Source organism: Heliangelus exortis, chromosome 17 (assembly GCF_036169615.1).
Source record: "Heliangelus exortis chromosome 17, bHelExo1.hap1, whole genome shotgun sequence".
Lineage (NCBI taxonomy): Eukaryota > Metazoa > Chordata > Aves > Apodiformes > Trochilidae > Heliangelus > Heliangelus exortis.
The window spans coordinates 8,035,131-8,059,637 of NC_092438.1; the positions used below are offsets into that span (position 1 = coordinate 8,035,131).

Below are 24,507 nucleotides of genomic sequence, written 5' to 3' on the forward strand. Positions count from 1 at the left end.
TGATGTGACATCACTTAAAAATTTGCGACTTGGTGTTATTTGTTACAAAAAGAGGTAAAACCAAACATGCTTTCCAAGCAAATGGCAAAAGTTTGACTGTTCAGCTCATGTAAGTTCACCCAATACTTTTTTTTCCAAGAGACTCAGAAGAAACACAGCTGTGTAGTCCCCCAAACCCTTCTGTCCCCAAGTCTCCTGAGACTGATGCTTTAGGAGAGGGACAGCTCATTGCAGGTGGTCCAAGCTATGCATGTGCTGCCTCTCAATGTACTGGTACCATATAACCCATAAGCAGCTGTTTTTTTGTGGTTTTCTTGCCACTAATCTTGGTTCCTGTCTTCCACCCTGCCATCAGCTTTCATGAAACTTGCAGAGCATAATTATCTACCTCTCTTTACACTTGGAGTGAAAGTGGAAAATGGATTCAGACAACATCAGGGAAGGGACTGACATAAGGACAAGAGCAGTCATACAGGACTAATTTCCTTAAAAACAGGCAAGAAAACCTTTTCTATTATGCAATTGCTGTTAATTTGTTATGGAGGCTTGTATTGCAACTGAAGTGATTTTCACAGAGAAAAAAAAAAAAAAAAGAAAAAAAGAGGTAAAATTAGATTCTTCAATGTTTCTTTTATTCACTCTGCACTGGGTGTTCCCCCTTTGCGGTACAGTGTAGCTACAGAGCTTGGCATCTGCTGCTCCTCACAAATGCAGAGCTGTGCCATTTCCCAAATACTCATCCCACCCAATGGGACAAAAATAACACTTCTCTTGAATATTGAGACGATTGTTCTTGTCTCATCACTGTCTATATTGACTGTAAAAACCTGTCACCGTAACAAACCCCACAAATGTTCTACACAGTAGAGAAAAAGTAATGAAATTCCTCAGCGAGTCCAAAACCAGCACAAAGATGTGCCATCATTTTCATTTCTTGTCGTGTTAAATAAGCGGCGATGAGTCACAGACTCAAGATCATTTCCTTGAATCCAGATGGCACAGCTTCACCACACTTGGCAACTCCGGATCACTTCCCGTAGAGCTTGTATCCCTTCCATGGTCTTGTCCTTCAGAGCCATGGCGAGAAGAACAGGTTTGTTCCCAGCTTCCTGAGAGACAAATGCCACCAGGTGTTTGGCACAAACGTGGACGAGGGGCTGAAAAGCAAAGGTGTGATACAGATGTGCATTCTGACAGCTGGGAGAGCTCTCCCACACGACTTGGGAAAGGAGGAGCCCTGCAAGGCCACCTTGGGGACCTGTGGATGCTGGACTCAAGACAGAGTGGGGAGTTTGCTGAGTGGTTTCAACACAATTGGGAACAGGCAGGCAGCTTGGCTGGTCAGCAAAGCCAAGCCACAGAAAGTGAAACTTTAAAAAGCACTTTCTCAATCAGGCTTTGCATGCCATGTGTAAAAAATCTGATTGTAACAGGACAATGAAAACCAGAATTATGTAGTGAAGCTGAAGGAGGGAAAAAAAAGAGATATAAACTTTTTAATGAGGCTTCTTTAACAAGAACATCCAGCCTGTAGGTTTTATTTACACCCACAGTTATGTATTTATCAGGATAATAAGTTTGCTTGATTTTAGCTTCCAGTGTGGTTTGGAAGTGTGTACAATCCCAAACTGGAATGTTAATGGTGACAAGCAGGAAGGCAGCAAACTAGTGAAAGCCTTTTCTTAAAGTTTGCATCAATTAATTTAGCAAAGTGATTAAAAATACTATGTAACAAAGTAAGTGCACTTCCTCCTTCCAAATAAAACATAAAACCAGCTTGGGGGTGGAGGTGGCTAGAATTAGCAGACATCACAGCAGGGAAAGCAAAGCATCTCCCATCCAGAGGAGGAAGGCCATTGCTAAAAAACAAGAACTCCACAGGGGGAAGCAGTGGTTAGAATCAGGGAACTGGGTTGTTAGAGTTTTTCTAGTTAAGGTTAGCAACTAATATTTGGTAGCTTCAACCCTGATGGAAAAAAACTCATAATCTTGTAGCTCTGCAACTTTCTGTTTTAATGCTTGACCAGTTGACACTTTGCAAAATACATTTTCTTCTGATTTCTCTCCAGCTTTGTGAAATGGCTGAAGTAAACCAAATTAACTTTATCAAGGGTAGGTGCTGGCAAGCACATTTGGGAGAGGGAAACTAAAGCCCATTATGGGGCTGGCACAGATTGAGGAGGAGGAGGGAAATGACAAGAAGAGGACCTTCAAAAGGAAAACAAACTCACTGGAACAGAAACCCAAAAAAAGATTACCAAGGGCTGCATGCTTAATCTTGCAACCTTTAAATCAACAGAAGCTTAATCAAACCTTCCATAAACACATCGAAGCAATCCATATCCTGTAGGCTGCAAAGAAGCAGATCCCCAAACCATTCACTGCTAAAACTTCCGTTGTGTCAAAGAGCAGATGAGCACGCATACTTTCCTGATGAACCCTTCTTGCTTTTTACATTAATCTTACCCCTGTGGGAACGCTGCTTTCCTGCCCTGATTCACCAGCTCCCTGCCAGCTCCCTACACATCCCCCTGATCCTCGCTGCCTGCGCAGCATGCGCCCGCTCTCACCTCATCCTTGCCCAGCAGCACCTTCGTGGTGAGCGAGGGCCTGCCCATGTTGTCACCGACTGTGTTGGGGTCCACGTAGACGATTGTCCCCATTTTGCCGTACTGTGTGACCACCACCAGGACGGAGTTGGAGAACGCCGTGCACACCACCTCAGTGGGGACCCCGAGCACCACCTCCTCCCGCTGCTTGGATGTCACGATGGGACCCGCTTCCATTGCTGCGGAAAAACAACAAGACGGTAACTATAAAAGAACGTTAGATGTAAAAGCAAAGACCAAGCCGGAATCCTTCCCGGCATTTTAAATACCCGGGCTAAGCTGCTTTCAGAACACAAAAGCACCCGGTGTTGTGTGTCCGTGCAGGAAGAACGGTCAAACCCCCACATCCCTGACCGGGAAGGGGAATTCAGCAGCACTCCCCAGCACCATCCAGCTGCCATTTAAAGGCTTTCGCGCTTATCGCGGTTGAACAGCGACCGCGCCCTCGGCGCAGGCCGCCCCCGACCCCGCCCGCCCCGGCAGCCTCCTTAGGGGGCGACCCCCGCAGGCCTCGGCATTTCCTGAAGGAGACACCGGCCCTCCCCCCCCCCCGGCACCTGCCTGCGGACACGGCCCAGCGGGCCCTACCCGTTCCGAACCCCGCCGTACCGCCTCTCTCCGTCCGGGCCCGCCCCGCAGCGGCGGAAGCGAAGCCTTTCCCCTCCCTCCTTCCTCCGGCCCCAGGCGTGGGGAGATGGCGCCGCCCTCCCGTCCCCTCCCCGCCGCCATTACCGAGGCTGCTCGGGGAGGCGCCATATCCAGTCCCCCCCCGCCATGCTCCTCTTAGGGGTATCGTTCTCCCCGGACCGGGCTCCTCTTCCCGGTCCATCCCGGCCTTTTCGGTCGGTTTCTTCCCGTTTTACTCTGGCTTCCATCCTGTGTCTGTAGGGAATGTCCCAGGGCAGGAAGCCCGCCCGTAGCCATTCGGGAGGGAGTGCTGTGTCGGGGGAACGTGGTGGAGCCGGGGGCTTAAGGGTGCCTACTCATTACGATCTTTTGGGGTTTTTTTTACTTTTTTGCCCTCCATTTCCACATGAGTTGTGACCCCTTTCACCTACTGGGTCTTGTTGGGCCACACTTCAGGCCTCCACTTGTGCTTTCCCCTCAAGGCTGTTTCTGGGCCATGGGTGCAGCCATGCTCTGTCACGGGCCACCCCACCCCGGCGGGAGGACACATGTTCGGTACCGAAAATAATTCTCGTGTGGTTCGGTTGCTTCGTGAAAGAAACACGGGAGTCGTGGGACCCACGGCAGCTGACCCACGGTGCTGTAGGGGGAGACAAAGACATCTTTGTGAAGACAGCAAAGAGAAACGTGGATGAACACAGGCAATACGTGCAAGCATTAATTTCTGTTAGTGGCATAATGCTAATACTGTGCTTTTTTGGCTTTTTCTTCTTTGAAATGCTGACATTCATGAACAAAGCTATACAAAGCTCAGAAAATGTGTATTTCTCGGGCGTTTCTAACCTTCCAGAATTCTGCGATTGCTGTGTCTAAAATGGGCTCTAAACACATTCCTGTGTGTGAGCTCTCCTTTACTGTTGTTTCCACCATGCACAAAATGCTGCAGCTGTGGCCGCAGCAATAGTAATTTGAATTTGGGTTGCCTGTTCAGGTCACCTCTCTTAAGAACCTCATGAATTAATGTGGGGGTTTTGGTATTAAAAGTTTTAACAGAACTTGACTCCAAGAGCACTCTCTCAGCCTTGTTCTGAGAATCCTTTAAGGCACCGTTAGGGAGCAGCAGAGGTCCACGGAAAAGCTTTTAATTCAGCAGGTAGTTCTTGTGGTTAATTCAGAGAGGCTTGATACCTTTTCGGCATTCCTTGCAGTCTGGTAAACAGTCTGTTTTTCAGCAGTGCAAAAAACCCAACATTCCTCTTTCTTGCTTACCACAATCACTCAAGGCTTTGCCTGTTTGACGGAGATAATAGCAGCTCTTGTCAGGGAAGCTTCCCGACTCATAAAGTTTACCCCTGCTCTGCCTTCTCCAGAAAATAATTCTACTTGAAGAAACACAAAGGATTGGATTTTTCTGCCATCCTTGCTAGCCTCCGTTTTATTTTTTACATGATGGAAGGAAAAAGAGAATCCACTCTCCCTCAGATTTACATGGAAGCACTGTACTTCATTGTTTTTCATTAATTTGGAACAAAATAGTTACCTCTAACAGTTTCAGTCAATTGGTTATCTGATTTTGTCATGGTGGTGAGGTAGGATGCAGAAAACTGGAGAAGCAGATGGCAGGAGGTAACTGAGCACTGAAGTTTCATCACTAAAAGTAAATACATTAAAAATAATGAACTAAGGGGAACGATCCTACTCTCCATGTGACTGAGGCAGGAGATAGAGATTTGAGAATACACCGTGGCAGGTAATGGGACCTTTCTTGAGAGGTCTGTCTGCCTGCCACCTGCTTCCCAGCATTTTCTGGCTGAAAAGGACTTACACTCCCATTACCTGTATCACTTTTCCTCAAAAAGTGCCTAATCCCATTGCCGACATCATTACATTAAGCTGCATAAACTCTCTTTTGACATAACAAGTTATTAATATACCCCATTTTACAGTTTAAGGGAAATAAAGAGTCAGGACATCAGATCACAGCCATCAAATTCTCAGCTGGAGATTTTGCAGGATTTCAGTATCCCTTCTTCCACTCCCATGCACTCGCTGCTGAAGAAATGTAAGTCATGCATGTCACTATCTCAGTTACCAGAGAAAGTCAATGACTGTGACAGCCCTGTACTTTGACAAGAAAAACTACCCACAATGTTGCAGCTTTATGCCTTTATTATTTATTTGAGCAGTGTCTTACTGCTCTTCTTTTGAAAGTGCTGAATGCCTCTATGTGTGTGTATTCTGGAAGGAAGCTGCTTTTTGTAGTAATCTTTGTGTTTATCTGAACTGATTTTATAAAGCAAATGAGTAGGATTCTCAGAACACCAGAAATGTTTTCCCACTTCTCTTGAAAACTCAACACATGGTGTTTCAGGACATCCATTAATAATCCCTGCTCTGGGGAGTGCCTGGCTATCAAAGTGCTGGGTTGGTTTATTAGTTTACGGGTTATTACTTCTCTGGTTTAGATTTCTCTCTTGTATCTTTTATGATGCAGAGTATAGACTGTGAGCTGGAACCTCAGGTGCAGCTGAGCTCTGGGCTGTGCAGCCAAGGAGAGAGGAAAGGAATTAGTTTGCTCCCTGATGCAGGAGCAGCTCAGGAATTATTCTGACCCTTGTTATAAATCAGGTACATGAAGCAGAGCTGCCTTTAAGTACATTCCTCTGCCAGACAACACCAGAGTGCTGAACTTCCCCTTGGGGCTGTCACAGCAAGGTTGGGGGTTGGGGGTGAGCACTCCCCATGGAGCTCTGGTGTCAAAGGGGTAGGAGGGATGGCAGAAATCCACCTCCTGATGCTTGCAAGCAGCTCCCACCGCATTTAAGTAGCATCTGGCAGAGGCAGTGTTTGGAAAATACTATGGAATTGGGGAATACTTGGGGAAGCAGGCAGAGGAGCACCTCTGGGGCTGTTCTCAAAGACTGGGCTTAGCCCCAGAAGTCAGAACCTCCGTGTCTGTCTCTCTGCAGTCAGAGGACAGAGGCTTTGTCACTGCTTGGTGCAAAGTGGAAACACAGCTCTGAACCTGGCTGTCCACAGTCAGGAGTGAAGCCCAGGAGCTGCTTTATCTCCTGCTTTCTAGATCTCAGCCTGACATGGGTATGGGTCTGCCAAACATGCCCAAAGCCCAACTGCTTCTTCACATGGATGGAAATGGAACCTGTGGTTTGTAGGAGGTCTGAGGTTAAAGTGGGGGCAGTTGTGTTTAGATGTGTCCAGGATTAGGCAAACAGAATTCTTAGAGTTAAAAGTCAGAGACTCTCATTTTGTGTGCTTATATTTTGAAGGAAAGTGAGGAGATTCTGGCTCTTCTGTGTACTGGTCCCTTTTCTTGGTTTCCTAGGATAACAAATAGTATGATTTCTTATTCTGAGAAATAAGTCTAAGAGGTTTGGTTTGTTCTTAAGTTTTCTACACAGCTCTTGTTGTATGGGATGTTTCTTATTTAATTCATTGCATGAGTAAGAGGAAAGCTAAGCCAATCAATCAGGCATTGCAGAACCACTCAAAGCTATTTAGTTGTTGATTAAACCCTTTTTTTTTTCCCCCACTGTAGAATTCAGCCGGAAAAAACACAGTCTTTTAGGAAAAAATTAACATAAAGCTCAAAACCAAATTGTTCCCTCTCTGTGTGAGCTGCACTCAGCTGCACATTTGAAATGGAAACGCTGGATGGTTTTGCATGCCCAAGGTTGTCAGGTCATGCTATTGTTTTGTTTTCCAGCATTTGCAACTTAGTGAGGAAATAATATGGGAATGTTCATTAGTGTCTGTGTAAGTACTAACTGCTCGTGTATGTGCACTAACATGTTTTCCTGTGAAAACTCAGCTTGCAGGGTACGACTTAAAAAAGTGGCAATAAGCCAGCACACTGTGGCTGGGCCTGGAAACATCTAGGTAGCAATTTGACTGGAGCTCTTTGGGATTTTTAAAAATTTTTTTTATTTTTTTAAGTCAGATTTAGCAACCTATAAATAGAGGAGCACTCTAGCCCTTGTAGGACTTTGTTATGCTGTGTCATTTGTGTTTTCTGAGCTGCTGTGCAGGCTGGAGGAGGGTTTCAGATCCATGGGGAGGGAATGAGAAAAAAGCTCTCCTGGTGCTGGAAGAGAGTTTCAGAAGGGGATGACTGCTAAGATTGCAAAGCCTGGCAAAAGTGAGACAAGTCACACTTGCAGAGGGATGTTGCTGAAAATGCTTTCTTGGGTGTTTGGTCTCCAACACCAGTAGTTTTCATATGTTTAGTACCTTTTACACCAGCAGATCCCACATTTCTTCACAAATAATATCCAGAAATTACTTCAGCAATCACTGAAATGTAATTTAAATTCTTGAAATATGTGAAACACATCTCCAGAATAGCTCCAGACTACCTAAGAGAGCTAAAAGAGCTCCAGCTACCTAAAAGAGTCAGAATTACATCATAGAGCCAACCCAGTGCTGTCTAATAATAATTTTATGGCAGATATTTATCATGAGCTAACAGCTGGCTGTACTGGGCAGTGCAGCCAGGGGGTACAGAACAGACAGAGTCATCATGAGGCAAGATTGAGGTTGAGTACTGTTTACATAATTTTCACTTGTCAAATAACAGCCCTGCATAGATCATGACCATGACAGCTCCTGTGGATGGTATCATCCATCAGCAGATCCACCCTGTGAACAGCAGAAGTTTTGCATTACTGCAGTGGCTGAAGAAATGATTTCCATGGATCAGTAAAGACAGCAGTAATTGTCATAAAGCTCACTATGGTTTCTGCAGGAGTTTTTCAGCTGCTTGAGGTGGTCTGTCAGATGAAAGACAGCATGCAAATGGAGTAAATGTGCATTTGCATAAACGTAATTGTAGCACAGCTTCTAAGAATGAAATTCATACCTCTCAGTTCCTAAGAAGTGAAAAAGCAGAGAAATAACATGCAGAACCACAAGAGAGTGTCAGGGTATTAGTATGATACTAATAGTATAGTCAGTTGTATGAATCACTTAATTGTGACAGCAAATTAAATAGTGTTGTTGTCTAGAATTCACTCAGTTACAATGACACATTTTGATGAGACAAATGCCTTGTGTGCTGTCTGTAATAAATTAGTTCCTCTTTCAAGTGAGAAAACAATTAAAAACTTGGTTGAAAAGGGCATATTTTCTCTGTGGCCACTGATCCCTCAAACTCTGGAAATAATAAAGTGTTTCTAATAGTTGTTCATTATGACACAGTTGAAAGAGGAAAAATCCATTGTCTCATTATGTTCAAGACATTTATGAAATTGCATTGGGAATATTTGAAAATGTAAGAAGCATATAACCAAATGGTTCCAACTTTGACAATGTATCATCATTTGCAGTTCATAATGCTGCTGTTCACTTTGGGAGATATCAGTCAGTGCACACAATAGAAAATGAGAATAAATATTTACTTTTTGTTTATGTACTGCATAAATAACAGCAAAGTGCACAGTAGACAGGTCAGGATTCGATTTTTAGGGCTGTGTAAGAGAAGTTTCAGAATTACAGGAGGTATTCATTTTACAAAACTGAAATATGTGGAAACATTGAAGCATTTCCCAACAAAGGGCAACACTGTGCCTTGCCAATGGAACAATAACAAAATGGTTTCTGGGTAGTAGGACTTCCTCTTGAATATTAGGTGAAGATTGGCCCCATTTGATTTTTAAGTTCTTCATAGATGTTGAGGATGGAAGAGGTGGAATTGCCTGGTGCCTGATTTCTTCCTCTTTTGTAGTACATTATTTACTTTTTTTGCCATCCAGTCAAAATTAAAATTCTCTCTGGTGCTGAAATTTAGCACATAATCCTTTTTAGTAATGCTGTAAATTGCAATAAAGAATTAAAGTCAGACCTATATAAAGACACAGCATGACAAGGCAGGAGGTTGTAGGCAGATGCCCTTCAATGGGATATAGGTGCTCTCAGATCTCAGTCTTATCTGTCTTCACTAACTTGGTTCTCTTGCTGTCTGTGAAAAACTGAGAATTTAGGAAGCTGGGTGCCATATTGAAGGACTTACCTATGACAGAAGATTGGAAAGACATTTGTGAGGAGCATTGTGATTTGGAAGATTTTGTGAGGCTCGTGCATAGGCTGTAGGAATTGGTATTTAGAAGTGCTTCAATTCCTGGTTGTCTCCAATTTAGAAAACTTGTAGAGTTTACTACATCTGCTTCTATCTCTGGAGACTAAGAGAATAAATATTTTCTCTTGGAAGCAGATTTAACATTTCAGAAACCCACAAAACGTTGAGTCTGTTAAAACTGAAGCGTAAAGTTAATTTTAACTGACCACATAAATAATTTTATGAATTAACATTAGAAGAAGTAAGTATTGAACTTCTTGTTAGTGCCATTCTAAGTAGTGAACTGAAGTTTGTAATAATTGAATTGAGCATTTGATGGACAGTACAAATGTACTCGTAGGAGAAAAATACAATTATGTACTGGAAAAAATGGCATTAAAATAAAATACTGTCTCTTATTTCACAGGTGCTTATCTCCTGTTTCTGTACAAGAAGCATGGTAATCAAGAAAAGCCAATACGCTATCAACTTTCTAAATTTCATCCTGGAAATGAGGTTGGAATATTCCATAAGGAAATCAATGCAATTTTCCTACTCTCTTCTGTCTCTGTAAGGAATGTTCTACCTAAGCCTTTCTCTGCTCTGCACTTGCAATTCTTCTTCTTCTCTAGGCGACTCCAGTCTGAGCTCATGTTTTTGCTCTTAATTTCATGTAAGCCTCCTTTCCTGTCTCTTCAAACAGCATTTTGGAACCAGTTTGTCCTGAAACCCTGAGATCAGAGAACACTGGGGGATTAAGTTTAAACTTGTTAAACTGAATTAACACTTCTGCCACATGATTCTGGCCTGTGCCAGTCCTTCTAATCTTGTTCAGAGTTTAGGATAATTTGTTTAGTAGTGATGATCAGCTGGAGGTTAATTCAATTGGACTTTGGTTATTTATTCATGCCCGGATTTGCTAAGTGTCACAGCAGATACATGAGGTCTCTGTTACAGTTATGAGATGGCTTCATTAGTGTGAAGGAGAGTCCATCTGGATGACTTCCCTTCCTCATTGCAATAGCTGTCTGTCAGGGTTCTTACCAGTGGAAAAAAAATCCTTATATAACACCTCCCTTTCATTGGTGTCATAAGTGTATTGATTGCAACTTAAAGTGCACTTCTCTGATTGCTGGATTGCCAATAATCTGTCTCAGAGACCTCAGTAGTATTCCGGATCTACGTTTTAAATTGATACCATAATTTAAAAGAAAAGGACAAATGTGTTTTAAAAGTCATTTATTATTAATAATGTGGTTTTGTGCAGCGTTATGGTCCTGCTCATTTCAAGGCCCACTTTGCCCATCTGTGAAATGCAGCCCGTGCTAGGGTGGAACATGGTCACTGTCCAGAATTAACCACCCAGAAATGGAGGGCAAAAAGGAAGAAGAAAATTGCATCCTTCTGAAACCTCTGGAGGAATTTAGGTTGGCAGAACATTGTTACTCGAACTGGAACATGGCCAGGACACCAGGATTAATGCTAGCACAAAATGCCACTTGATTGCAAGCATTTGGATAACCTTGGATGAAAGTCTTATCTGAAAAGAGGCTCTTCTAAAAGAATAGGGCTCCTTGATGTTGGCCAGGACTTTGGTTCAGGGTTGACTCAGAGAATTTTTGCTCTTTGCTTCAGCAGCTTTTGAATGGGGCAGCTCTTAAATGGTAACAGATCTCCCCTTCACAGCCTGCAGCACAGCAGCACAGAGAGGATTCCAGGCCATAGTCTGATGTCTCCTTTTAGAGATGTTTCCTGATGTATCATGCAAACAAACATTACAAATAGAAGTCTGAAGGGATACTTGTTTGGGAAAGGTCCTAAAGATTATAAGGAAGGAAAAATGTTCAGTATCAAGAAGGCACTGGGCCAAGCTGAGCTTCTGCAGCCACATAAATATGGAGTAACTGCTTATGTAATGGAGTTACTCCTGAGCAATCAACACCAGCATTTGCCTTGTTTTTATTTTATTCTCCACTCTGATAGTTTCTACTGTCAGTCCTCTAATACATGTTATGGGTTGGGTTGGCAGAGCCAGGTGGTTCCCAGTGAAAACTTTGAAGATTAAGAGTAGCTCTAATAAAATTTTCTTCTCTTGCTATTAATTTTCAATTAAATTATAAATCTGTGCTGAGAACAACCATTAACTTCTAGGGAGTGAGAAATGTTCCCACAGGTTCAGCCTTCTTCAGAAAACCCTGTCACAGTTACATCCCATAAAATATGGTTTCCAACAGAACAATGTTCCCAAAACCAGCTGGGGACCCGTGTTACAATGCAGCATTCTTTGCAGAAGTTTATTTGCTGTTGACTTGGAAGCCAAGTTAGAGCTTTTGAGAGGAGTTTCTACTTATCTACACAACAATGCAACATGAATCCCACAGCATCTGCTCCCACAGAGAAGCTGGAGAGAACCAGACTGAGAGAAAAATGTGTCCCTACCCATTTTTGTCACCAGACAAACAGCTTGCTGCAGGATTTGGTGCTTCTTGCAGTGGTCCTGGGTGGGTAAAAGGAGAGCATCCAGGGACCATATGGAGGCAGCCTACTATCAGTTGTTGTTGAATGTGATCTGGACTGTTATATAGGTGGAGCTATTTTCCATCCAAGGTTTTTCCTTGTTTTCCATGGGAGGCCACTGATTGTCCCCTCTTCTTCAGTCGAGCCTTCCCATTCCTCTCCTGTAGCAGCTCAGACTTGTATATGAGCCAAGATGCTATTCCCCTAAGAATTTACTCCATTTAATATTCTTCTTCCCTGTCTTCATTATTTTTTCATTTATAGGTTAATCAGCACCTGAGATGCTCAGTGCTTTCCCTAACTTTTCTTTGACTAGATAAACTTTTAAATTAAAAAATTTCATTCCCTGCTCCTTCTCTTTGAGTGTTACTATATAATTCTGTATTTAAAAAAAAACAAAACAGGAAACAGGGAAGGAATCACAGATGCATTTTGCTGAGAAGAGATAGATGTCCTGACATAAAGGATTGAACATACTATTCCACAGGTATCCCTGCATCTGACAAAAGGGCCAAACTCCTTCTTTATGTAGCTCCACCAAGGCTGAACAAGACCCAGGGGCTGTAAGGACGACCACATGCTGACATTTTGTTTCATTGAGTCCCTGGAACATTGAATATGCTCTTGATATGCAAGAGTGGGATGAAATCTGCAATCAACTCCACAATTGTAATTGAATCTGAGTCAGGAGAAGTGACACCTGCATGATGAAGAAGGGCATTCATTATGCTCTGTTCAGGTCTGTACCATCCTCCTTGTGTGGACAGAGTTCAGCATGTACTATCTTGAACTGAGGGTTCACACAATCAGCTATAATTTCCCATATGTATTTTTACTATGTGCTGGACACCTCAATGCTGTGCTGATGAGTGCAGAAGCACACCCCATCCTATCTAAATATCAGCTCTGTACATGTGCACCAGCTAACAGATCCATATTGGATTTATGAATATGAGTGGGGTGAAACATGTAGTGCAACTTTCCCATCAGGCTCACCTTTTTTTCATCTGCCTGCATTTCTGATAAATCACTCTTGTTCTGGGGACATCCTTGTCAGTTCAGAGCAATCCCCTGTTACTTCAAGCAAATGTGACACAGCTGTGAAGTCTTCAAGGTCTCTAAGGTTGTGTGTCTTCACACACATGCTCCCCATGGTCAACAATAATAACAAGACCTTGCACAAAAATCTAAAAGTCTGAAAGACAGTAGAGGAAGAGAAAAGGAGAGGCAGTACACATTTCCACAGCCTCAAGAAGTATAAGAGGAGAAAATTCCTGGATGATCTCTTCATGCTATCACCAGGAATCATCCCTTTGGGAGTGGTGCAATGATGAGCTTTTGAGAAAAATGTTGTCAAAGCAATTTTTGTTAGAAATGTTATTTTGACACATCAGGCCATATTGTTTTGATCATTCCCTTTTTCAAAAGTAACTTTGAGGTTACAGTGTTCTGCTTTGATGATTTTTCAAATGGAGTTGCAGTCATTTCACTTCATGTCAATATTTCATCCACACAGAAAAAGAGAGCAAAAGGAAACATCTGATTGGCCTAAACTATCCACAGAAGATGCTGATTTTGTGAAAACTTTCCAAGTATTGCTTCCATTTTCCCTGTTTGGAAGGAAATCCTAAGACCTCCCACCCTTTGGAGAAAGGAGAAGAGACTCTGATAAGGGTACAGAGGCTACAATGAAGGTGCTAAACCAGGGCTGGTACTGAATTACCCTGTTGTACAGCTGAACACAGACAAGTCTCTTGTTTAACTGCTTGGTGGTCCCATATCTTGGCTGTGCCACCATGTGAGCACTGTCCCTGGAGGAAGCTGGGCTCTGCTTGTCAGGCAAAACCTTTGGGACCATGTGCTGAAGACTTCACACCCTCTGAAATCCGACACAGGGATCAGTGGTGGGAGGAGCACATCTTGGGCTTTATCCTTCAGGGAATGTGGCACTTCTCACAGACCCTCAGGGAGGGCGCTTGGGTGCCCTTGACAGGTGGCTTAAATGGAGAAAGCAGCACATCTTGGGAGGGAGCCAGAAGAAAAAGCTGCTTTGGCACAAAGCCCTTGTGCAAGGCAAGAGCTTTGTGGTTCTTTAGAGGAGGGAAGCACAGTGCTGTAACAGGTTGAAGGGGCAGACCCACTCCATCCCCTTTGGATTTGCACTCAGGGTTGGGGTTCCATGTTCCCTCCCAATGGGAAGAAGGAAACACCATTTCTCTGTACTTTGAGGAATTCTTACCAAAATTCCCTTTTTATAATAATATATAGATAGATACATGTATTTATACAGTCAGTTACTGAAAGCAAAATAACAAAAATATAGTGAAAGTCAGCTGGATCCTCCAGAGAGAGGGATGCAAAATGTGTATCCAATAAAGTTTTCTTGTGATACCCATAAATACAGAGCTGAAGTGCTGGCCCTGGTCTCCTCTCCAGTACCATTTGGCCAGAAATGTGTAGCTCACACCCTGAGTCGTCCCCTAGGACAGCAGTAGATGTTCTGCACTGGAAATAGTTTAATTTCTAACTGGCCCAACACAGTTCATCCCTCTTTCATCAGGCAAGAGGAAGATGGAGAATTTTAATATCTTTTGCTGAGATCTTGGACCCTCCGAGTCCCAAGCCTTATTCAATGGAGTCAGTGCATTTTGTTAGTTCCATGCAAGAAACTGCAGGTGTCAGAGAAGTTGGGCTCCCAGATTGCACTGCAAGGACAGAAGAATGATGATGGTTGTGTAGAAAGTTGGACCTTTCTGGTTGCTCTGACCTAGCTGGAGGACCTTGAGATCTCTGTTTTCAGCCACTGGAGAGCTTTTTTAGGCTCAGAAGTTTATAAGCAGGGTACTCTAATGGCTTTACTTCCAGAAGCAAAGGTGATGAATTCCCACTTGAAGAAACAGTTCTGCAGGCAGTGGTGTTTGGTGAGGATCTGACACTTTCTTTATCCAGGAAGACCTTAGCTTGCTTAGCCCTTGCCCAGGGCCAGCCTGTGTGTTTTGTGTGTAAATTGAGGTACAGAGCTCACAGGCTCTGCTGTCCCCTCCAAAGCAGTTGTCCCAGAATACAGAGCTGGGCTGAGTCCCAGGAACCTGCCCTCAGTGATGCCTCAGGCACAAGTTGCCCTGGGAATGAAAGAAGTGACTGATGGCTGCTATTACAAGAAGAGATCTTTGGGACAGATCTGGCCTCCTCTGTGCTGGACTTGAAGGGCAAGAAGAAATCTTTCAGAGAGCCCACTGCTGTGAGGTGGCTTTGCTTTGAACAGAAACAAGAAATACATTTTCAGAGAGTGTAGAATCCACAAGCAAAAAGGAAAAGAGACTGAGGAAATCAGGTGGCTGAATTACTAACTCATCAGAGGCCAGTGGGGATTGCAGTAATACAAGCTCTATTTTATTGTCAATTTGTATTGTACATTTAGAACAACAACAATCGTGTTGTTTTGAAATTAAGAATAACCTGGAGGGGGCAAATAAACTAACACTGTACCACATAGTTGAGAGAAAGAGAGAATTTGTGCTTGGTAATAATCAATACTCATGTATGTCCTTTAATTGAGTCAGCTCAGCTTTCCTTTGGGATGCAACAGTGACAACTGAATTTCTCTTCCTGTTTGATGGATTTGTTTCCTGCAGCTGTAAATAGAGAATGCACCAAAAATGGTTTTGGTTTGTTCTCATTGCCTGAGCACCAGCCCTGCTTCAGAGCATCAATCAGCCAGGCCTGATGTGATTCTGTCTTGCCTGGGACAACTTGAGGGCACAGCCAAGGATAGGTCCTGAGGACCTTTCCTAGAGGAGGACCCATCTTTCAGCTCACTTGTAAGCATGTAGAGCAAGCATCTTCTTTAATCACATGACCAGTTCTGGTGGCTTTCTCAACAATGTGGTCCCTGTCCCATCTCCTAAAATAATCTTTTAAAAATCTGTCTCCTCCAGAGGCACTGAGAACATTGATTGATTAGCATGATCCAGTGCTTGGGGATCCAGAACTAGAGTGTGTATTGTTCCTTTTCAGTCTGAGGTCCTTGCTCTTGTGATCAAGTTTGCAATGGTTGTTGGATTCATGACTGGGAAAAAATTATATTGACCCAGGGTGCTTGTCTGGCATGTGTCCAGGGCAGACTGCAGACACCCTCAGCTCACATCTCCACATCCTGAAATTTCTTAACTTGTATTTCTTCTGCAATGGCTGCAGGCACATCCAGACTGACATGAAAGCCTTTCCTTTTCCCTCTTTAAATTGCTTCTTGTGTTGCCGACTCAAGCTCTTCCCTTGATTTATACTGGGGGATGAGTCAAAGCCCTGGCCTATTCATATTTCACATCATGTGCACATTAATTGGTACTTTACATCCTCGGGACTTCCTAAGGAAGCACCAATTTGGTCTCTTAACAATTTTACTACAAACCCATTTTTCCTCCCCTTCCTATTCCCTTTTTGTCATAGATAAGATTTTTTTCTTTTTTTTTTTTTCTGGACATGAATCCATTGCCTGAAATTTCTAAAATCACTGCTTTGGGACACTGAAATCTTATCTCTGAGCCAGAGTGGGAAAGGAAAAGTGGTACCTGAGGAGAGCTGTGACTCATGCAGAAATTGAAATGACGAAGCAGACGCTGCTATTACAAAGACCCAGAAGTGTTCAAAAACCTTCTGGTGGAAAGGCAAAAGCTTGGGCTTTTCATACTTGAAAAGCTTCTGCATATGGAAGCTTTGAGCTCTGGGTGAGGGTTGCAGGCTGGGGAGCTCTCTGCTAAGCCTGTTCCGTGTCAGCAACAGTGCAGTGGAGCTGAGGGCTCGACTGGAGGCAGCACACAGCAGCTTTCAGGCTGAGCAATACAAGATCTGTTAAAACTTGAAATGCTGCTGCCTTCTTCCCCACAACAAAAACTTTAATGATTTTTTTTTTCTTTCTTTCTCCTGCCCTGGAGGGGCTGAGTCTGAATGAAAGAAAATGAGGGGAAAACGTGCCTGATTTTTCTATTTCAATGAATGAGCCAAAGGAGGCACCTAGGAGTCTGTCATCATGAAAAGCTCCTTGTTTCGATGGAGCCTTAATGGGTTTTTCAAAAGACTCTTTGAATGCCTCACCCTGCTCTGTTGAAAACAGCTATGGCTTGAATCTGGCACCTTGCCACCTCTATTTATGTTCAATATTGCCTTCAAAAATATCATCACTCCTATCTTTTCTCAATATTCAGAGCAGCATTAGTATTGAGGACCATGAGCTGGGCCTGGCCTTCCCTGTGCCGGGGAAAATGCCACAGGGGAGCCCACACCAGCTCCTCTCCTTGAGGATGGGTAAAATTCCCAAATCCCTCTTACAGCATAGATGACATGTTCGACACCGTGGAAGGGAGAAAAGATCTGAGCACTAAAAGGAGACAAAAGTTCACAGCTCTTGTGCTGTTCAGTCCCTTGATAGGGAAACTCCCCAGTGCCCCGGGGTTACCTGCTCCACAGTCCTTGTTACACAGTCCTCCATGTCCAACCTTATTTGCTCTCCCTGCTGTTTAAACTCATGACATCTTGTCCTGTCTGCTGCAGCTACAGAGAACAGACCCTTCCCTCCATCCTGAAGGTTAGGGTTTAAAGGCCTTGAGGACTTAGCAGTCAAGCTGAGGGAGAGACCTCCCTCTTCTGCTACTTCTTCGGCTATGGAAGGTGAGAGACCATTCCCCATTTGGTGCAGAGCTGCAGGGCTCTGTGTCTTCTTGTAACAGACCCTTGCCCTGTGCCTCCCCTTATCCCAGCTCCTGGAAAGCAGGCTTTGCCTCCATTCTTTCATTGATACCCTGGATGTGAGCTGAAATCTCATTCTGTCCCCTGCTGAAATGCAGTGCCTTGCTGTTGTCCCCAGTTTGCATCTCACCTCAGCAGCTGGGGCCATTTCATCCAACTTGTCTAAATCACTTGGAATTCCAGCCTTGTCCCCAAAGTGTCCTTGCCATCCCTCCCTGATCGCTCTTGTCTGCATGCATAATAAACCCACTGTTTCATCCCTCACTGTGTCTTCAATACAAACACAAGATGGAGCAAACACAGGAGAATGTGCAGCCCAGCCATCCACACTGACTGGGAACCACTGGAAACAGCAGCTTCCCTGGAATCTGCCATCCTGTTGTGTGCGTGCCTGGGACCACAGCCCTTTTGTGGCATCCTCTGAAACCAAGGAGCCCTGAAAGAAAGGGGCAGAGGCTTGTGACCCCAAAATTACTGTTACAATGCAGGCAAAATTACAGCACGTGGCTGCAAAGCTGACAAGGCAAGTGGGGAACCCTTTCCTAGGAAGACCCCAGCTCCTGTGTCAGCAGTGGGCTGCACAATGAGTAAGGTGCCCAGTCATGTCCTGACTCCTGAGAAATCCATTATCCCAAGCCATTTTTATCCTTTGAAGTATCCTGAACTCAGTGAGCAGGCAGCCTTATCTCCCTCACTGCCAAATTCTCCTTAATGAGGTTTATCCAACTTTTCCAGCATGGCTTAACATTGTCCATCCAGTCTGGCCAGAAAGGATCCTTTCTTTTGCTAACATAATTAATAGCAATAAGCTGTCCGTGGTGTGTGGTGATAATGGCATTGATGCTGCAGTGCCCCACAGACAGAGCTTAGGATTTAGAGAAAGTTCCATTCTGTGTGCAGTGTTAGCAATTTCCCCAGCTCCCTTCCTGAACAATTTCTCTTTCTATTTCACATCCTATGCTGGAATTATGCCTCCTGCTGTTTACATTAAAAATGCATTATACATGTGTTGAAAACATTGAGTTCTGTGTTGCTGGCAAGGAAGGAAACTGTTATGTTTAAGAAGCACCCTCTTATATTATTATGACTTTTGTTTAATTTAGTAGGATTATTTTCTCTAATTCCAAAGCTGGGAAAAGACTCCTGTAAATATTCTTTCCACTAGCCAATTGCCTTATCATCCAGACTCATGTATAAGCTAACTGGCTCATGAACTGCCACATCACCAAGTTAAAATGCTGATTTCCTTCTGTTAGCTTTATCCTGTGCTTTGGATCAAAAATATACAAGGAAAAGGTAATGACATTTAAAAGAGCTCTAAATGGCTTGCTGCAGCACAGGGGAGCAGAGATTTATGTTAGCAACAAAGCAGTACTGGGCTGGAGAGGTACTGAGGTTTCTAAACTCTACAGAAGAGCTGTAGGGACTAGAAAAATGTGAGATTGAGCAACTCTGCACCTGTAGGGACTAGATGATCAAAACCACAGTGCCATTCTCTATAAATACACCTAGGAGGGATTTTCTATGGGACTCACTGCTGTCACATTTAAGCATCTTTCTGTACAAACAGACTGTGGCAGGGCTGGGAGTTAAACCTGTATCTTTGAGATACATGGACATTTTTATTCTAGATAATATAACTAACAGATAAGTTAGAGACCTAAAATGAGATGTAGTAAGAGGGGGGCACTAGGACAATAGGACAGAAACAGTGACTGGGTTAAATCAGAGCATTCAAAGGAAGTAAGGTATGAGGGAAAAAAGAGAAGAAAGATAAAGAGGAAAAAAGTAAAAAGAAAAGTCAAAACAGAAAAAAAAAAAAAAAGCTAATTTAAAAAAAAAAAAAAAAAAAAAAAAGAAGAGGAGAAGGGAAGAAAAGAAAAAGACTGAGAGAGGTAGAAAGAGACTGAGGAGCTCCTGTGGCAGGTGATTTGCCACTTGGAGGTTTTGCAGGGACTGTTTTGTACTGCACAGCACAGGGCAGGTCACAGGGGAACCCCGTCCAGCTTGGGGCGTGTCAATAAGGCACCAGAGTGGGAAGCAGCAGTGAGGAGTTACAGGAAAAATCATGAGAGAAATGACATCTGTGGAGGCAGCTGGGAGGCTGAGATGATGTGAGGCTGTAAGGAGCACTGCCTGAAGGAAGGGAAGACATGGTTTTCCTTAATTAGTGACTGACAGAACTGTACCTTGTGGGCGTAAGCTGGAAGAGAAAAAAAAATCAATTTATATAACCAAACCCCACTTCTTAGCTTGGGACCCACAGTAGCAGTGGGCAGCAGATCACTTGGAGCACAGCACTTGGTGTTGTCAGGGGGTCTCCAGCAGCGACTGGAGGGTTGCTGCAGGTGGCTGGTGGACACTGTCAGTACAATTTGTATTCTCTACTGCAGCACTTTGGGAACTGATGGAGGATTTGCTGCCAGCATTAGGAAACAGACCTCTCAGGAGGGGTGAGGTGGCAGCTGTCACCAGTGGGGTGTTAAGCCTGTTGGAGCTGTGTATCTTCACAGGTTTGCTGGGAGAGGGAGGCCAGGGATCAGAGGCTGCTCAGGGAATGTCAGGTGTCCTTTCCTCCCCAGTACAAAAGCAGGGCTCTGGGTGACTTCCCTCAACCAAGACCTCTGGTTTATCTTATTCCAGACCCAGCATGCCCAGCAGCACACAGGCAATTAGAGGCCAACACGGGTTGTTGGTCATCCTTCAGCCTTCAGGAGTGCAATAACACGTCTGCTAAACATCTCCTTAAGCATTCAGCAAGTCACTGCTCTATCCTAGAGGGAAATAACCTTGTGCTGAACAGCTTCATTGTCTAGTGCTAATATAACAGGAGAAGGCCTATTAAACATTGTGTTAGAAGGGTCTTTTGGGCCTGCAATATATTTTTTTTAATTTTATTTTTTCCTTTTCTTTTTTCCCCCCTTTTTTCACTTTTTCTCCTTCCTTTCCTTTTCTTCCTCTTTCTTTCGCTTTCCCACAGTCCAGAAATGAGTGACAGCAATGAACTGAAGGCAGGGGAGGCAGTGTCTGTATGAAAGGAGATTGCAAACCAGACAGCAGCATTGCCTGTGGCCACACACCTGCTTACTGCCTGCTCTCACACACAGCTTGCAAAGGCTGGCTCTCCCTTGCATCTCTCCTAGAAAGAAATCCCCACCAAAGATTTGAGGAGTATTTCCTGCAGTTGTGCAACAATCCCTTCTGCTTCTCACTGGAGAAACCTCTGCAGCAGGGCTGCTTCTGGATTGCCTCCAGCTCCCCACACACAGGAACTTGGCCAAGAAGAGCCACTGGGACCCCCAGGCTCTGGGGTCTGGTGAGCATCTGGCCAAGGCTCTGTGAAGATGAAGGTGTTCCATGCAGTTGATAAGTTGGCCAAGGTAACACCTGGAACATCTGTGGCTGATCCCTCCCTGGCTTCAGCAGAGGTTTCTTTGTCACACTGGCACATGGCACTTCAAGGGAAGAGCCTCAGGTCTTCTTCTCTCCTGAAACACTGGTGGTCTGATAGAAGCAGCAGGAGAGAGGCACCTTGGACTCTGGAGTGCTTCTCCCGTGCAGGTGCAATTCTGAGTACTTGCTGTTGATTTTAAGAACAGAAAACAACAAGAAGCCTGTTCATGAATCACCTATGTGAAACACCAGTGGAGCAGCACCACGTTGACAGAGACCTTTTCCCCTCTGAGCTGGAGAGAGGCAGTTTTGGGGCTCTCAAACTGTTAAACCATGGACTTGCTCTGCTAACAGCAATGGCAGGAGACATCTTCTCCCCACAGTTCTGCGTGGAAGCAGGGATCCTCTCCAAGCACAGTGATCCTCTCCAAGGAGTGAGAAGTGTGAGCAAGGCCATTTCAGCAGCCATCTCACTGAAATGAAGGTGTCTGAGCACTTATGGACTGAAAGAAGCCTGTGCTGGGGAAACGTTGGCCACTCTGGAGAGCACAGACCAAGCAACAAAGTGGTGACCTTACTGTTAAGGTGGCTTCTAAAAGAGATGATTCCTTTAATCAACTGATCTTCTGGGTTCCTGACTGTTCATAGGTCTGTGCACATCTCCCAGGGCAGGAAGATGCCTGTTGACCCTCTGTAATTAGTACCCTTGGCTTAATCAACTTTAGCATTCTCCCAGGCACTGTTGAGATGCATGGCTCCACCTGCTAATCCAGGGCAAAGGAAGCTCTCCCTGAGGTGCAGTGACAGCTGAGACAAGAAGCAGCTGAAAAGCAGACTTGGGGCAAACCTCACACCCTTATCACACACACTAGAGCTTCATGGCTGCTGCCCAGCTCCTGAGGCTGTGCCATGGCCGTGGCTTGGATCCCAACTGCCCAGTCCACTCCAGCAATGATACAGGATGCTGAAGCCCTGGTGGGATGCTCAGCCACAGCTGGCAGTGCTGAAAGCCCAGTCTGTGCCAGCCCCTCTGCCAGCTCAGCCAGGGCTGAGACACAACCTCATGTTGCATAACTGCATTCTTCACATCTCAGTGACTTGCTTGGGGTCTGGGCAGGCACACGTGAGCAGAGCTGTGTTCATCACTGGAGCCTTGAGGGGAACCAGGGACATCCATGCATGTGAAGCCGTCAGCTCTGGAGTGAAACCTCAGCCTGGCCCAGGAGTCATTGGCAGGGGTGAGCAAAGAAACTGCTCCTGACAGAATTTGCCAACCTGGCTTTTTGCAAGGGTTGCATCCAGAGACCTTAAAGACCCAACAGCTGGGCTCTGGCTTCAAATTCTCCTGCCTCTGCTGTCTTCAGGGGATGTGATGAAGCCACTGTGGTGGCTGAGCCCCAGCTGCTGAGTCTCATTTCATCCCATGTAAATCCTGCTGATATGACTCAGATCCCCAAATGGTGCTGTCCCAGCCCCTGGTTTGGACAAAAGGGACAAGAACTCCTTGTGTCTCGCCACAGGCCCCGAGATGAGGTCTGCCAAGAGGATCTTCAGCTGTTACTTCTGCAAATGCCACACACGCAGCCCAGCCAGGACTGATGGAGTGACAGGATGGCTCAGAGGAGATGCTGAACCCAGATCATCCCCCTGACACCAAGGAGATGTGCTCCTGCCCACCATGCATACCAAAGTTCTACTCCTATGCTGAGGTTTCTGGAGTTGAGATATACCCCAGGCATTGTCCTCTTCCCCGTGATGTATGTGCCTGGGGATCCCTTTCAGAGCAATTGCTGAGAAAGCTGTGATTGATGTCACCCTTGGCATGGGCAGAGCAACACCCCACTGAGCTGGCCTGTGTTGGCATCCTGCAGCCCAAGTACCCTGCCATGGTGTCCCAGTGTTTCAGGGTTACCCTGGTTTCCCTGGGCACAGAAAGAGCTCAGTGTGGTCTCAAATGCCTTGGCTTTTGTCCCTCAGTGCCACAAACTTGATCAATGTATAGAGCCCACACTGCCTGACTTGCTTCTGTTGGCTGGCACTGACCTGATGTTCTCCTCCAGCAAGCCCTGGGGTGGCCAGAGCCCTCAGCTCTCATTCTGCTTCCTCCCTGAAATCTTGAGACCCTTAACTTCAAAAGAAGCAGGCTTGGTGCTTACCAGAGAGGATTCTGTGGCAGAGTGGGAGCATGTCCCAGGAGCTGGTTCTGTAGGGCTGGTCCTAGTGCTGTTCCTTCAGGTGCCAGAGAAGCCAGGAGTGACCCCAGACAGCTCTATCTGCTCCCCCCTGCCCCACTTCAGCACCCTGGGACAGGGACAGGACAGGGGTTGCTCACACACAATTCCCCTTGAGGACTGAGCTTCCCAGCCACTGGATGTCATTATTGCTCCAAACAAATACACTGAAGAATCTATTCCAGACCTCAAAAAAAAAAAAAAAAAAAAAAAAAAAAAGTGAGTTTTCAGGATGGAAAGCTTAAAATATATTTCCTGAGGACACGAAGCCATTCACCTCTCCCCCTGCAGCTCTTGCAACCCCCAGCACACCCCTGCATGCCTGGGGACAAGGTGCCTGGGGTTTGGCACAAGGAGGACGTGATCCTGTGTGACCTCTCTGCCCTTCCCGGGAGCTCCTCTTCATCTGCAGGGATGACATCATGGCTGTCTCTGTAGCAACAGGAAGGGACACCACGATTGCCCAGTGATGACAGAGGATTGAGCAGGGGGCAAACGTTCCCCCATCAGTGTCCTTTGGGTGCCCCTGGCATGGCCCTGGTCTGGAGAGCAGAGCTGGTGAGTCAAAGAGTTTTTGGCTGGTATCTGATGCAATAAATCAGGGGGGGAAAAAATGGTTCAGGTCCCACTCCTCTCCCTTCATCTTTCAGCTGGGGACCCCACTTACTTCACTGGATCTGAACTGAAATGTTTTGGTTTAGGTTATTTGACCTGTCAAAAACTTTTTTCTGCTTTCCCCCTACTTAACTTTAGAAGTGAGATCTGGTCTTAAAGAAAACTGCTCTCAGAGAATACAGTGGAAAGTTTCATTTACAAAAGGACATCACCATCTCTCCAACTCCCTCCCCCAGGGATTTTCATTGTGATTTTCCCATATTCAGCCTGATTTCACCAATGGTTTTTCTTCTTAGATTACCCATTTACTGGCTGGTTTGATATTTACATTGTGCCCAGTTTGATATAGCATTGTGCCCAGTTTGATATAGCATTGTGCCCAGTTTGAGAGAGCACTTGATGGAAGTTGGGAACCAGGGGTTCAGCTGGTATCAGAGCCTCCTCTCCCTGAGCTGCTCCCCACTCCTCTCTCAGCACACCTGACACAGCCCAGGAGCCCTGCCAATAGCAGATGGGCACAGAATTTTCCCAACCTTCTGGGAAGTCTTGGGCACCCCGTTTGCTGTGTGTATGATCAAAATTTTGTGGGGGAGTGGAGAGCAACTGCAGAGGAAGGCTGGAGGGCATGAGCACCGCAGTGCAGCTTGGAGAGGAGTGGACAATCCCTGGGGAAATCCTGGCACAGTCCTAGCTGGGGAGA

General features: G+C 45.1%; 1 protein-coding gene and 1 long non-coding RNA gene across 7 annotated transcripts; one reads left to right on the plus strand and one right to left on the minus strand.

The window, feature by feature from the left end:
- Positions 1-610: 610 nt before the first annotated feature.
- On the minus strand, positions 611-3,285 carry PSMG3 (proteasome assembly chaperone 3). Of its 4 annotated transcripts, none has more exons than XM_071760994.1 (3): positions 3,198-3,285; positions 2,571-2,788; positions 611-1,157 (listed from the first exon to the last, which is right to left on the minus strand). In XM_071760994.1, the coding sequence occupies exons 2-3, from the start codon at positions 2,784-2,786 to the stop codon at positions 1,005-1,007; spliced, it is 369 nt and encodes a 122-aa protein (XP_071617095.1). In that variant the 5' UTR covers positions 2,787-2,788; positions 3,198-3,285; the 3' UTR covers positions 611-1,004. The 4 variants fall into 4 exon arrangements, with proteins under 4 accessions (XP_071617095.1, XP_071617096.1, XP_071617094.1 ...); XM_071760995.1 differs by lacking the exon at positions 3,198-3,285 and adding an exon at positions 3,171-3,194 and having other exon boundaries at positions 611-1,109; XM_071760993.1 differs by lacking the exon at positions 3,198-3,285 and adding an exon at positions 3,171-3,193.
- On the plus strand, positions 3,106-23,744 carry LOC139804136 (uncharacterized). 3 transcript variants are annotated; one of them, XR_011729284.1, is made up of 3 exons: positions 3,106-5,298; positions 9,734-12,562; positions 20,549-23,744. It is a non-coding gene; the product is annotated as an uncharacterized lncRNA (long non-coding RNA). The 3 variants fall into 3 exon arrangements; XR_011729283.1 differs by having other exon boundaries at positions 3,106-3,451; XR_011729285.1 differs by having other exon boundaries at positions 3,132-3,451; positions 9,734-9,822.
- Positions 23,745-24,507: the final 763 nt, after the last annotated feature.